General features: G+C 42.8%; 1 protein-coding gene across 4 annotated transcripts in view; it reads right to left on the reverse strand.

The window, feature by feature from the left end:
* Positions 1-11,444, reverse strand: part of Atp8a1 (ATPase phospholipid transporting 8A1) — a 226,127-nt gene that overhangs the window by 190,685 nt on the left and 23,998 nt on the right. For all 4 annotated transcript variants that reach the window (XM_029478096.1, XM_021162268.2, XM_021162270.2 and 1 more), the window contains exon 2: positions 1,151-1,265. In XM_029478096.1, the coding sequence (XP_029333956.1) occupies positions 1,151-1,265 (115 nt within the window). The remainder of the gene's footprint in view (positions 1-1,150; positions 1,266-11,444) is intronic.

Genomic DNA, 11,444 nt, shown 5'->3' on the forward strand with positions numbered 1-11,444 from the left:
CTAGGAGTAGCTTGCAAAGAAGGGCAACTTTAGATAAGATACTGGACCATCACATCAACAGAAAAACATCAGCCTTTGAACAAGACCAGATAGTGCAAACATCTTCCAGGCAACCCAGCACACAGCTTTTTACTGTTCTAAGCTGCACTGTCTCTATGGCCACGCTGGGAACATGGTGAGGACTCTATACCGTCCAGAATCAGTAAGACATGAAATACGCTGGTATTGGAAACATCCAGGCTTTCCTCTTGCTACTAAATAGAGGGGAGATTAAAGACATATGCCATATTCTTCAACAGTGATAGTACTAGAGGACCTACAATTTTGTAAATATTCGTTTTAAATGGGTACATTGCAAATCTGGAAAATCGGCCCAAGGGAAGCACCAGGACAGCAGTTGAGGTGCTCATGTGGCCAGTGGCTACTCAAAACCTAGTGCTTATGTGGGCTCTTTCCCTGATTATTGAAATTAAAGCCCTGAGAAGATGCAGTAAGGAAGACATTCTTGAAGCATGCTGTATTATAAGCACTGTATCACAGCTATCAAAACCCACACTTTAAAACTCTAGCTAAAACAAACAAACCAAACCCCCAAAAGTTCTTGGTATAGAGTTGCAAAAAAATTGTTTCTAAGCTGTTAGAACTTGACATGCAAAAATAACACACCATTCCGTGAACAGGTTTAGACAGACCACAAGTGCCCAGGGGCAGCTTTAATTACTCAAAAATTACTAGAGTATAGTAGGTGCTTGTCACATCTGCTCCTTTCTCTGTCCAGGGTCTTAGTTTTTGTTTTTATCCTTTTCTTTGCTTTTTGTTTGAGATGCTGGTAATTGAGCCCCGAGCTTTATAAATGCTAGACAAAAGCATTCTGCCACTGCCACAGCCACACCGTAGCCAGTGTTTCTTTCATAGACAGAAAACAGAGAGACAGTAGGTGCTCCTAACTAAACTGAGAGCTCTTGGCTATCCTAGAACTCACTATGTAGACCAGGCTAGCCTCAAATTCACAGCATTCTAGCTGCCTCTGCCTCCAGAGTGCTGGAAACAAAGGCGTGTGCCACCATGCCTGGCATGCGTTTCCTTCCCACCCATCTTGCTCTACTGCCCGGCCTTCCCATGCCACCATGCCTCCCCCAGCCCTTCCTACCTGACGTGGTTGTTGCAGAATTTTGTCAGCTGAGGCTGGTTGATGAATATGGTTCTCACTTCCTCCTGATCTGCCAGCGAGGTCTTCTCTGAAACGTCATCTGTCTTCTCATAACCTGAAAGAGACACGCTTCTTAGTGGAGGAGAAGTGTTTTCTCTTACTACCCTTATCCAGACCAGACCCATTTCCAAGCTACTCTACAGTGTGATACTCTCACAAGACACGGGCTGCCCCTTATTGGTGGCGTTCCTTTTACAACAAAGAGTAAAATACATATAAAATTTTTGTTAGAGGTGCCATTTGATATTTACGTAAAAAAGATCCCCTTCAGAAACAATAGTGCTTTTTTTTTTTCATCTTTCCTAATACAAATGCCCCAACTCGTCTCTTCTACTTCATAAAAAGATAGCCAAAAGTAAAAAATTTTGGACATAGTTTATGTGATAGTTTAAGTAAAACTCAAAAAGAGTAATCTAAAATACATTTTAAAACTTAAATATGTTGAATATGTCTGTTTTGTTTTGGATGAAAATAGAAAAAAAAATTAAATACTAAGGTTTAAGTAGGCAATTCTCAAAATGACCTAACTCGGTGCATTCCCCTCCTCCCTCCAGTTAGAAGCACGATTTCTAACTTCCTTCTCAAGATCATAGTAAAACTGCTAAGCCACCTCATGGTTTGCACTTAACACCAAACCAAACCAAACCAAACCAAACCAAACCAAACCAAACCACCCCCCGCTCAAAAAAACAAAAACAACAACAAAAAAAAAACAAAAACATATGGACAAGAAAAACTTTAAATGGCTCATTGTAATTTTCTAGTAAAAACTAGGGTATTGGGTCTGATCCCCTGCACCACAAACAAAATTAAGCAAGCAAACAAGCCAACAGGATCTAATTAAGTTAAACCCTCCTCTGTCGAGAAAGGACAACAGAAACATTATATCTGGGAAGTCCATTTGTTTCCTTTTCCTCTTTTCTGGGCTAACGCTACCCTTCAAACTTGCTGGCCTGTGGCCTTCTGAAGTGTCCTGCACTGTGAAAGCTAGCGATGCTGTTCTGGGTCCACAGTCACGTGCAGCGACTCCTCCCCCACTGCACACTTACCAGGAGGTTTTCTGGCTCCCTGGTTATGAGTCAGCCTCCCCCTACCAGAATAGGAGCTGCGGGGAGCCATAGAGGGTGTGTTACTCATCTCCACAGCAGTCAGCAAACAGCAGGTACTCAACAAATGTTTGCCCAATAGACACACCCCAGACGACATAGACATGGTGGCCTCGACCGCCCCGTTTTGAAGCTTCTCCACCCACTGATAAAGATACTAATGATAACCAGCCGCTAGTGACAAATGGTAGCAACAAGCTTGCCTGTGGGACACAGAGATAGTGGGAGAGGGAGACTCACTGAGGTGCCCCAGAGCGGACAGGGATGCTGCCGGGTAGGGATGCACACGCTGACCAAGCACTCAGGCCAGCTCAGAGAAGACTTTCCATTGCTGAGAAAGCAGTCTGAAGCCTATTCTCTGCCTGGCAGGGAGCCACTAAGAGCTTTCCAGGATCAGAGCTGCATTTTATCCTCATCGTTTGGAAGGTCACGGCTCCAAGGTAGGCTCCATCATAGACATTTTTCAGTTTTAGGAACGTTGTTTTCACCCACAAGCGTGCTCTATTACTACGTCATATTTTAGATAGAGCACAAGCTTCATCCCCCTCCTGTGTTATCTGAATTTCACATGGGGATTGGGAGGTGGATCATTTGGTGAAGTGCTTGCTGGACAAGGGTGAAGGCCTGAGTTAAGATCTCCGGAAATCGAATAAAGGCAGAGCATCCATGGCGATGCACCCATAATCCCAGCATGCCGGAGGTCGAGACAGGAGATTGCAAGAGCCAGCTGACAAGCTTTGGGGCTGAATTGTCAAGCTTGGAGATGAAGTGGGAGGCTCTGCCTTGGTATATTAGAAGATACAGATTGACTGAGAAAACTGTCTTTAGATGGGACTTCCTTTACAGTTCTGCACTCTTGAGAGCCTGGCCCTGGGTTATTTTTTCCAAGGAGTGATGGATGGATCAGTCCTCCTAAGAGATTTAGACTAGGGTCTCAAATGGTACATGAGTAGGACCCATATCATATGTCTATCCCCCTTTGAACTAAATTTGTACTCAAGGATTCCTATGGTATTCTCCTGGGTCAAAGGGACTGGAATCTAATCTGTATATTTCTCACACAAGAACCTGGGTAATTAAGACAAACTTCACAGTGGATTAGCAGAGGTCATAGGAAAATCAGACAAAGAACTTCTCTAAAAGAGGCTACATCTAGAATGGTGACATATTCCTATGAGTAGGAGCTTTAAAAGGGCTGGCTCGTTCTAGGTGTATAATACCCAGGTGTTAGAAAAAAGGCTGAGGCCGGGCAGTGGTGGCGCACAACTTTAATCCCAACGCTTGGGAGGCAGAGGCAGGCGGATTTCTGAGTTCTAGGCCAGCCTGGTTTACAGAGTGAGTTCCAGGACAGCCAGGGCTATAACAGAGAAACCCTGTCTCAAAAAACCAAAAGGCAAAAAGAAAAAAGGCTGAGCAGTGTGATATATGTGAAGCTAAGGGCTCTGAGATGCCCTGGCCAAAAGTGACACTGAGATCTAAGACGTACTGATCAAATGGGATAACTGAGCTCTGAGATGCACTGACCAAACATAATACCAAGAGAAGGATTTTTCACCAAGAACAGCCAGTGAGATCCTCAGGAAGCAAGAATGATTGGGAGTCCCTCCACTCTCCCCTGAGCACTGCCATGGAGCCTGGCAATGCCATGCAGAATCCACACAGAGGTAAAGCTGTAACTCCCAAATGCCTCAAGGCCAGAGGTTGCACATGCCACCTTATATAATATATCTGATCCCCCACTGACTACCTTTTTTTGAAACACGTAGGCCTCATAACCTCAGACATCTACATGATACTCTAATGAAGGTGTCTGCTGTGGTCCAGGAGTCGCTCCATTACCAAACATCAATATCAGTCAGACAGGGATGGCTTATTGAATGCATACCCTAATAATGATCAGATTGGAACCACAAAAAGGACTTGGGTGTCTAATGGTGGTATTAGTCTACTCTCAGGACAGACTTTTTCTAGGAAAAAAACAGATTCAAAAGTTTAAAAAGGCAAGGAGGGAACGGTACTACATTTTGGCTTATGCTGAGTGCTCCTGAGTGAAATTCTGAGTGAAATGGGAAATTCAGGACATTGGGATAACAGAGCAGAACTATTATAATCATAACTTTTTGGCTTATTAGTGGCATTCTTCAGTGTCAGCCACAAAAAACCACAACAAGCTCATACGCAGGTGGCAGGAGGTTCTGCCCCATGGTCTGCTCTGACTCAAGCCACAACAGTTCATACTGACCTTTAACTTGCTGGGTCCTACATAAAGCTTTATGAAATTCCTCAAGATTAACAAATCACAGGATGTACAGTACAGTTCAGAACAGGTTAGGTGATCAGCATGACCCTGTTCTGAATCAAGTTATTTTTCTATGTCAATGACTGGCAAGCATGTTACAGCAACAATATGAAATAGCTGGCAGGTATGGAAATTTTGGCTATCGCTATTCTGGAAGTGGGGATAGGGATCAGACCACAGCAGTGTCTGAGGGAAAGACCCAAGCTAATGTGGAAGGCAAGGGTTTGTAACTATTTTAATTGGACTGAAGTTCAGCTCACTGTGGACACTGGCAGGTCTGGATATATATCAATAAGCAATTAATCCATATTTCATAAAGAAAAGAACCAAAGCTCTTATTTGAACCACTTTGAGGGCAGTGGGTCATAATTTTGACCTCATCCTTATACTGGGTTAGAGGTGAGAACACATTCTCATCATGCAATTTGACAGCTATCCAAGGTACACCGGGCAAATGACTTTTAAGTGTCTGTGTTGTTTTGTTTTAAGGTAGGGTCTCAAGTCACCTGGCCTTGAACCTGCTGTTTCTCAGAGTGTGACCTCGAGCTTCTTATCTTCCTGCCTCCTCTCCTGGACCCAGACCACCAGTCTGTGCAGCCTTACCTGGAGAAAATTTCCATCCTCAGTCACAAAGGCCACATAAAGAGCGAGCTAGGTGCTATGCTACTTTGACTCAGTCCTTAGTGTGAGGTGGTCGTAAAGGCAAGCCAAGAGGGAAATTCCTCTCATCTCAACATGAGAGAAGTCAAACTAAGATGGCATGGAGATACCATGTCTCTTTCCATACACAGTTCCATCTCTGATTTAAGGACAGAAATTACATCTCTTACGATTTGGTTGGTAACCCAGAGGGCTTGTTTGATATGTTAGTGATGTGTGCATTTAAGCCATTAAACTTATTAGTAACTCTTAATCTACCTGTCCAGACCCCTACAGACTGCTGAGAACTCAGCCACCTAGACAGGAAGCAGGAGGAAGCTGGAGAAGCCACTGTTTTCAGATGAGTTCTCAGCCAGGCCCTCTCAAGCCACCTTTGTTTGGAACCCACACTAATGGTGAAACCAGGTTGAAGAAAGAAATGCGTCTTTATCATGCCTTGCAGGTTTTCCTACTATAAAATCACACAGAGGGCACACAGCACTCATCCAGGCAATAGAAATCGACCCTGAAGCACCGGTTTACTGTTTCTGGGACCTATCTTCTCTAGGTTAGTGCCAAGAAGGTCTGGATTGAACTCTGAAACCCAAATCTCATTGGATGTATTATCTGGTAAATGTCAAAGCAAACAATAAGATGTCTTAGGTGGTTACTCTCATTAGCATCCTAAGTTTCAAAACAGAAATATTATATGTCTATCTCCTGGAATAATTGGTATAAGAAGAGAGTTTGTACACAAAGTACTTATAAAACACTTGGCATTTGCTAAGTATATTTTTAAAAAGTCTATTATGCTTGAAGCGTGAGCAGTGATGGATGAATTCAGTCAGACATTGAGTCTCAGAGAAGGGGAGGCTGGCACAGTGTCTTGGAGTGGTAACTCCTCCCCAGTGTAACTGTGAGCCCATCTGTTCCCCCTGGCTTCATGGAAAGTTTCCTAAATAGTTCACCTGATTCACACAAGCCCTCAGTCGTCTGATGAGCTCTCAAGTGAGCAAAACCAGATCAGATCTCTCTCTTTCTTAGAGGTAGACTGCAAGCTCTTCAAACTTTTAAGATGTATATACATCCAAAGTTCATAAATGTATGATGTGAGGCAATGTCACAGGAACTAGGGGAACTAATGTCACAACAGCAGAAAAGCTGACTGAGCAGCACACCTCCAAAGGGTCTCCTACTTCCTGCAAAGGCATCAGAGTTGAGCAGAATCCTCAGGAGTTCAGGCAGGTGGTAAGGGATGGGAGTATTGCTTAATGGTGTGGATTGAAGAAGCCAGTAGACCATGGGTCCTACAGTACTGTTTCTAGACTAACAGAAACCTCACAGCCAAGTGGATTCTCCTAAGTTGGTTTATCTGAAAAGTCAAGTGAGTTACCACACGCCTCATGAGAATGAAAGCAACTTACCCACTGGTGACTGGGTGAAACAGGACTCCAACAACACTGGGCTCACACAACCTAATTCACTTGATCCCACGTAAGGACAGATACATCTATAAGAACAATGCTCTGTTGAAGACCCTGGCAATGGGATCATGATACTTCAGGTCTCTCACTTACCACTCTCCATTACCTGGGCCAAGCATAAATAAACCATGATAAATACTTAAAGGCTTATCTCCTCAAATTCTAGGTTCCTAGGAGTCTGTCATATGACTGTTAAGTACAGACATACAGGATTCTCATCCAGCTGCATACTATACTTCCCAATGTTTCTAAATGACCAACCATATCACTGAACTGCCTCAAGTATCATATTCCATTTATATACTTATATACATATATACATATATGTATATATTTTATAACATATGTAATATAAATAAAATATACATTATATATTATATATGTGCATGTATACATATATAATACATAATTATTATATAATCTTATACTGAACAGTGAGTTCTGGGTTGCAAAAAGGATTTAGTTTTGCACCTATCATTTTTATCTTTGCCCAACAGTGTAACAAGCACACAGCACTACCAATGCCCACTTCTTCAGTTTAGTTTCCAGATCTTTGAGGCACTCATTTCTAGGACTGAGTTGCTCAGCTAGACACTTGACAATTACAGATACAACTAGTTTCTTAAAACCAAAACCAAAAACAACTTTATTCTTGAGACTTTCATAGAAGCATAAAGTGGAGTATGCTCATATATACCTCTTATTTCCCACTATAATACTCTCAACATGCCCCCCGACCCACTTCACCCTGACCCTCATCACACACTAAGTCCAGTTAGTGCTGGTCACTCAGACATGAGTGTGTAGCCATTCCCTGGAACGGGCACACCTGCTGGCAACACAAATTGCTCCCTCCTCCCTCCTCAGTAAGGGGTGGGGCCTGGAAAGCACTTCCCAGTCTGTACTGGAACTGAGTAGACAACAATTTCTACAGAGCAAACTGACAAGGAAAGCATAGGGTGGCTTCCTTTAGTGTTGTTCTAGTTGGTGACTCCTTAAAGCCACCAGAATCAAGCCAGTCTTCTAGAATAAATGATTCTGGTGTGGACACTAAATGACAACGCGGTGGCTGAGATCTTAAATGTTCCCTTAAGACCTGCTGTCAAAGGCTTGGTTATCATTCTGTGACAATACTAGAAGGGAGGACCTAAGGCTAAGGGGAGATAGCTAGGTGATGAAGGACATACTTTTGAAGGGAACAGGAGAAGCTGGCTGGCTCTTCCCCTGTCTTTCACTTTCTGTCTCTTCCTCCCTGCTCCCCTCTTCCCCATCCTTCCCCTCTTCCTCCCTGCCCCGACTTCTTCCTCCCTCCCCTCTTCCTTTCTGCTTCCTTCTCCCTGTTTCTCTTCCCTTTGTATTTGTCATGAGATATGTGACAGCATTTCTTTGACCATGAACTCTGTGCCATGATACCCTGCTGCTTTGCTGTGTGCCCTAAGTGATGGGTCTAAGCAAACCTGGCCTGGAGAATATGAAACCGAAGCCCAAATGCCTTTCTTCCTAATAAGTTCATTGTCTCAAATACTTTATTCCAGCAGCAGAAGGCTGACTAACACACCTTTTAGTTTTCAAATGATAAGGCAGTATAGTGATTCGGTAATTTGGAGCTCTAGCTTCTATCTATATTGAAGATATAAATTTAGTAATACCCTACTTGATCTGATTTGTAGCCAACATTAGAAGCTTTGTTTCCTGAACAATATCATAATTTCAACAATGATAAACTTACTTAGAATGCCCTAAGCACACATGAAACCACAGATTTATCAGGCTGGCTTCTTCATTTTTAGTTATAGTATGACCAAAGGGTGTGTGCAGAGTTCTGAGGAGCCTGAAATAGCAGCAGAGGGAAATAAATAGCCACCTGATACTCACCATTAACAAAACATCGCTTGGCATTTGCATACAAGGGTATAAAAGGGACATGCTGAAGGTGGCCACTTCACCCTCCCACAATAATTTCTATCAGCAACAGATGTGGGCTGGCATTGGGGCAGCATGTGAGTTACTTCTTTGTAATGAACATGTGCTCCTCTTTCTCAGCAATGCCAATCACTAAACCTGTGCACAGGCTGTGGGGCCAGTTCTGGTTCCTCTACCGATTACATACATCACCCTGCATAAACCCTTCCTGGTTATGTTCTAGTTTTGATAAATGAGGAAGTGGGGCTGATAATCTTAGGCTGTCTTCTAGTCCTAAAGCACTCAGAAGTTAGTTATCTTCTGGGTATGGGTAGAGAGCCAACAATGTGTGTATTCATAAGAACAAGGAAATGAAAAGTACGAGCCTTTTCAGAAATGTTTTATATATATATATATATATATATATATATATATAAAACAGTTGATTTAGTCTGTAGTCAGTATTCAGCCAGACCTCAAACGTGGATTTATAACTGTAGCCAAATCTCTGTTCTTGAAGAGATACTTGGTAACCATTAACTTTGGCCAGCAGTGGCCTGGTTTCTTCTGAGCATTTACCACCGGGTTACCAAATAAGAGGCCTTAGGCTTCCTCCTCCCTCTGTCCAGACCCAGCTTGCAGCTTTCAGGCCACACAGCAAGATGCAACCAGGGACAGAAAGGCTCAAAGGTTATCTATGTGAAAGGCTTAACGTTTTCCAAGCCTTGTCACAGATACTACAACCCAATCCTCAGAACTTAATCCCATCATTTGTTCAGTCAACATACTTAATCTCTCTGGGCAGGCCATTTTACAAACCATTTCGGAAACAGCTGAAGATAAGGTTCCCTCTCTTTTGGGTTTATTTTCTAGAGTAGAGGAAGATCATTACAGATCACTCTAAGGGAGCTGTAGGAAATGGCTAGCAGGTAGTGAAAGGCCATTAAAGTTCTTTAGTCTCACTGTGGTGATAGTTTTTTGCAGACATCAGTGCTTTGTCCAGGGCAAGCGATGCTTCATCCTGAGTGGTCAGAGAAGACCTCTCAAGACGCTGAACTGAGAGACCTTAGTGATAGTTAGAAAAGATGGGGGATAACACTGACTCAATCAATGAGTGTTCCTTGGGGGAAGATACGGCCAAGAGAACCTGAATCAACGAGAGGCAGGAGAAGATCCAGATACACAATGAACACCTTGAATTTACCTTCTCAGTCTAGCAGTAATCTACTGCAAGGATCAAGTGCAAGGCCGTTGGGAGGCCATGTGATAGCACAGGTGAAAGACAACAGGGTCTGGATTCAGCGCGTGACAACTGATAGGAAAACAATGTAGACACAGTCCTCCTAACCTACATCTCTCCTTATCTTCCTACCGTGGTACAGTGTCAGACATGCCTGCCACTTAATGTTACACCAAGCAAAAGTCCACCATCTGCAAGAGCTGTAGGATTTAAAAAATAAATATCCTATCGATAATCTTTTTATTGATTATATGTTAAGCTTAAAGTACTCCAGATATACCAAGTTAAACACAATGTTAAACCATAGCTTCCACTTCCCTATAAGGTTTTGTACAATGTGTACAACCGTGATACCCTTGGGGCACTACAAGGAAATATCCTAGCTATTCTTATCTGTGATGAAATCAGGCAGATTATGGGAGGGGGAGCCCTTGAGTCAGATCTGTGTTTAAAATCTGCCTAGGGCATTTCTATGCAACAATAAACAAAGCAATGTATTGTCTGGGCCTTACTTCCTCAGCCACAGTCAAACCATCGCTGTTAGGACGACTTAGTGTTAGCAATGTAGACTGATACTTGCTACTCAAACTGTTCCTGTAGTCTAGTCTCCATAGAGATTATAAAAGGTAGTTCTTCTTTTAAAAATATTTGCTATAGGAAAAACACTGCTGATAACACAAGTAGAGGGGATAATGGTTAATCAGGATTATGTTAGCAGCCAAATAATGACTTTTCTCATGCAATTCTGTAAGCAGATTATTAAATAAATGTCTTCCTCTAAACTACCATCTCTATATAGGGGTTGTGCAACTGAACTGCAGGGGTGAGTGGGTAGGAGGGAGAAGAGATGCCTCATAACACACTTAGAGAGCCATTACCACTGTGCAGATTATGCAATGAAGAGGAGGGCCTCAACTGGACTCAAAACATCTCTTGTATATCTTCTAAACATACTACGCAGGGTCCAATCACCTATTAGTCAATGGCTTCCGATACTCGTTCTTAAAGAGACTATATTGTTTGCTCAGGATTCTTGACCTAGATTGAGGTTATTAAACAAACAATCATGCTTACAACAGTCCAAAGCTCATGAAAGAGTATGAACTGGAAAACTAGCTGGCGACTTAAGAGATGCAGTTAAAGCTAGGGGCTACTTAGGAGGAACCAGGAACACGGCTCACTGTCCTTTTCAAGGCACTCGCACACAGACGCATGCACTCACGCACATACACGTGCACAAATGAAAGTATCCTTTCCTTTCTGTCCTGTACCAAGCTGTGTTTTTGTTTCGAAGCAATCTGGAAAAACGATTTAGATGTTCTCATTCTCTCTATAAATGCAAAGGCAGTTACTGTAGCTACAAAGGAGACTTGAAACCCTGCTTTCTGCATTGTTGAAGTGGGGTCACTGTTCAGACGGAGGACAGAGGCAGGCATTAATTCAGCTACCAGGACTTGGGCACTTGGCAGCTTTGGTGTTCATACTATACTTTGAAGCAAGGCACTACAGAAACGAAGCATCTGCCCAAGCATGGAAACTAAAAAGAAACTCTTTTTTTTTTTTT

This window comes from Mus caroli, chromosome 5, assembly GCF_900094665.2.
Source record: "Mus caroli chromosome 5, CAROLI_EIJ_v1.1, whole genome shotgun sequence".
Classification (NCBI taxonomy): domain Eukaryota; kingdom Metazoa; phylum Chordata; class Mammalia; order Rodentia; family Muridae; genus Mus; species Mus caroli.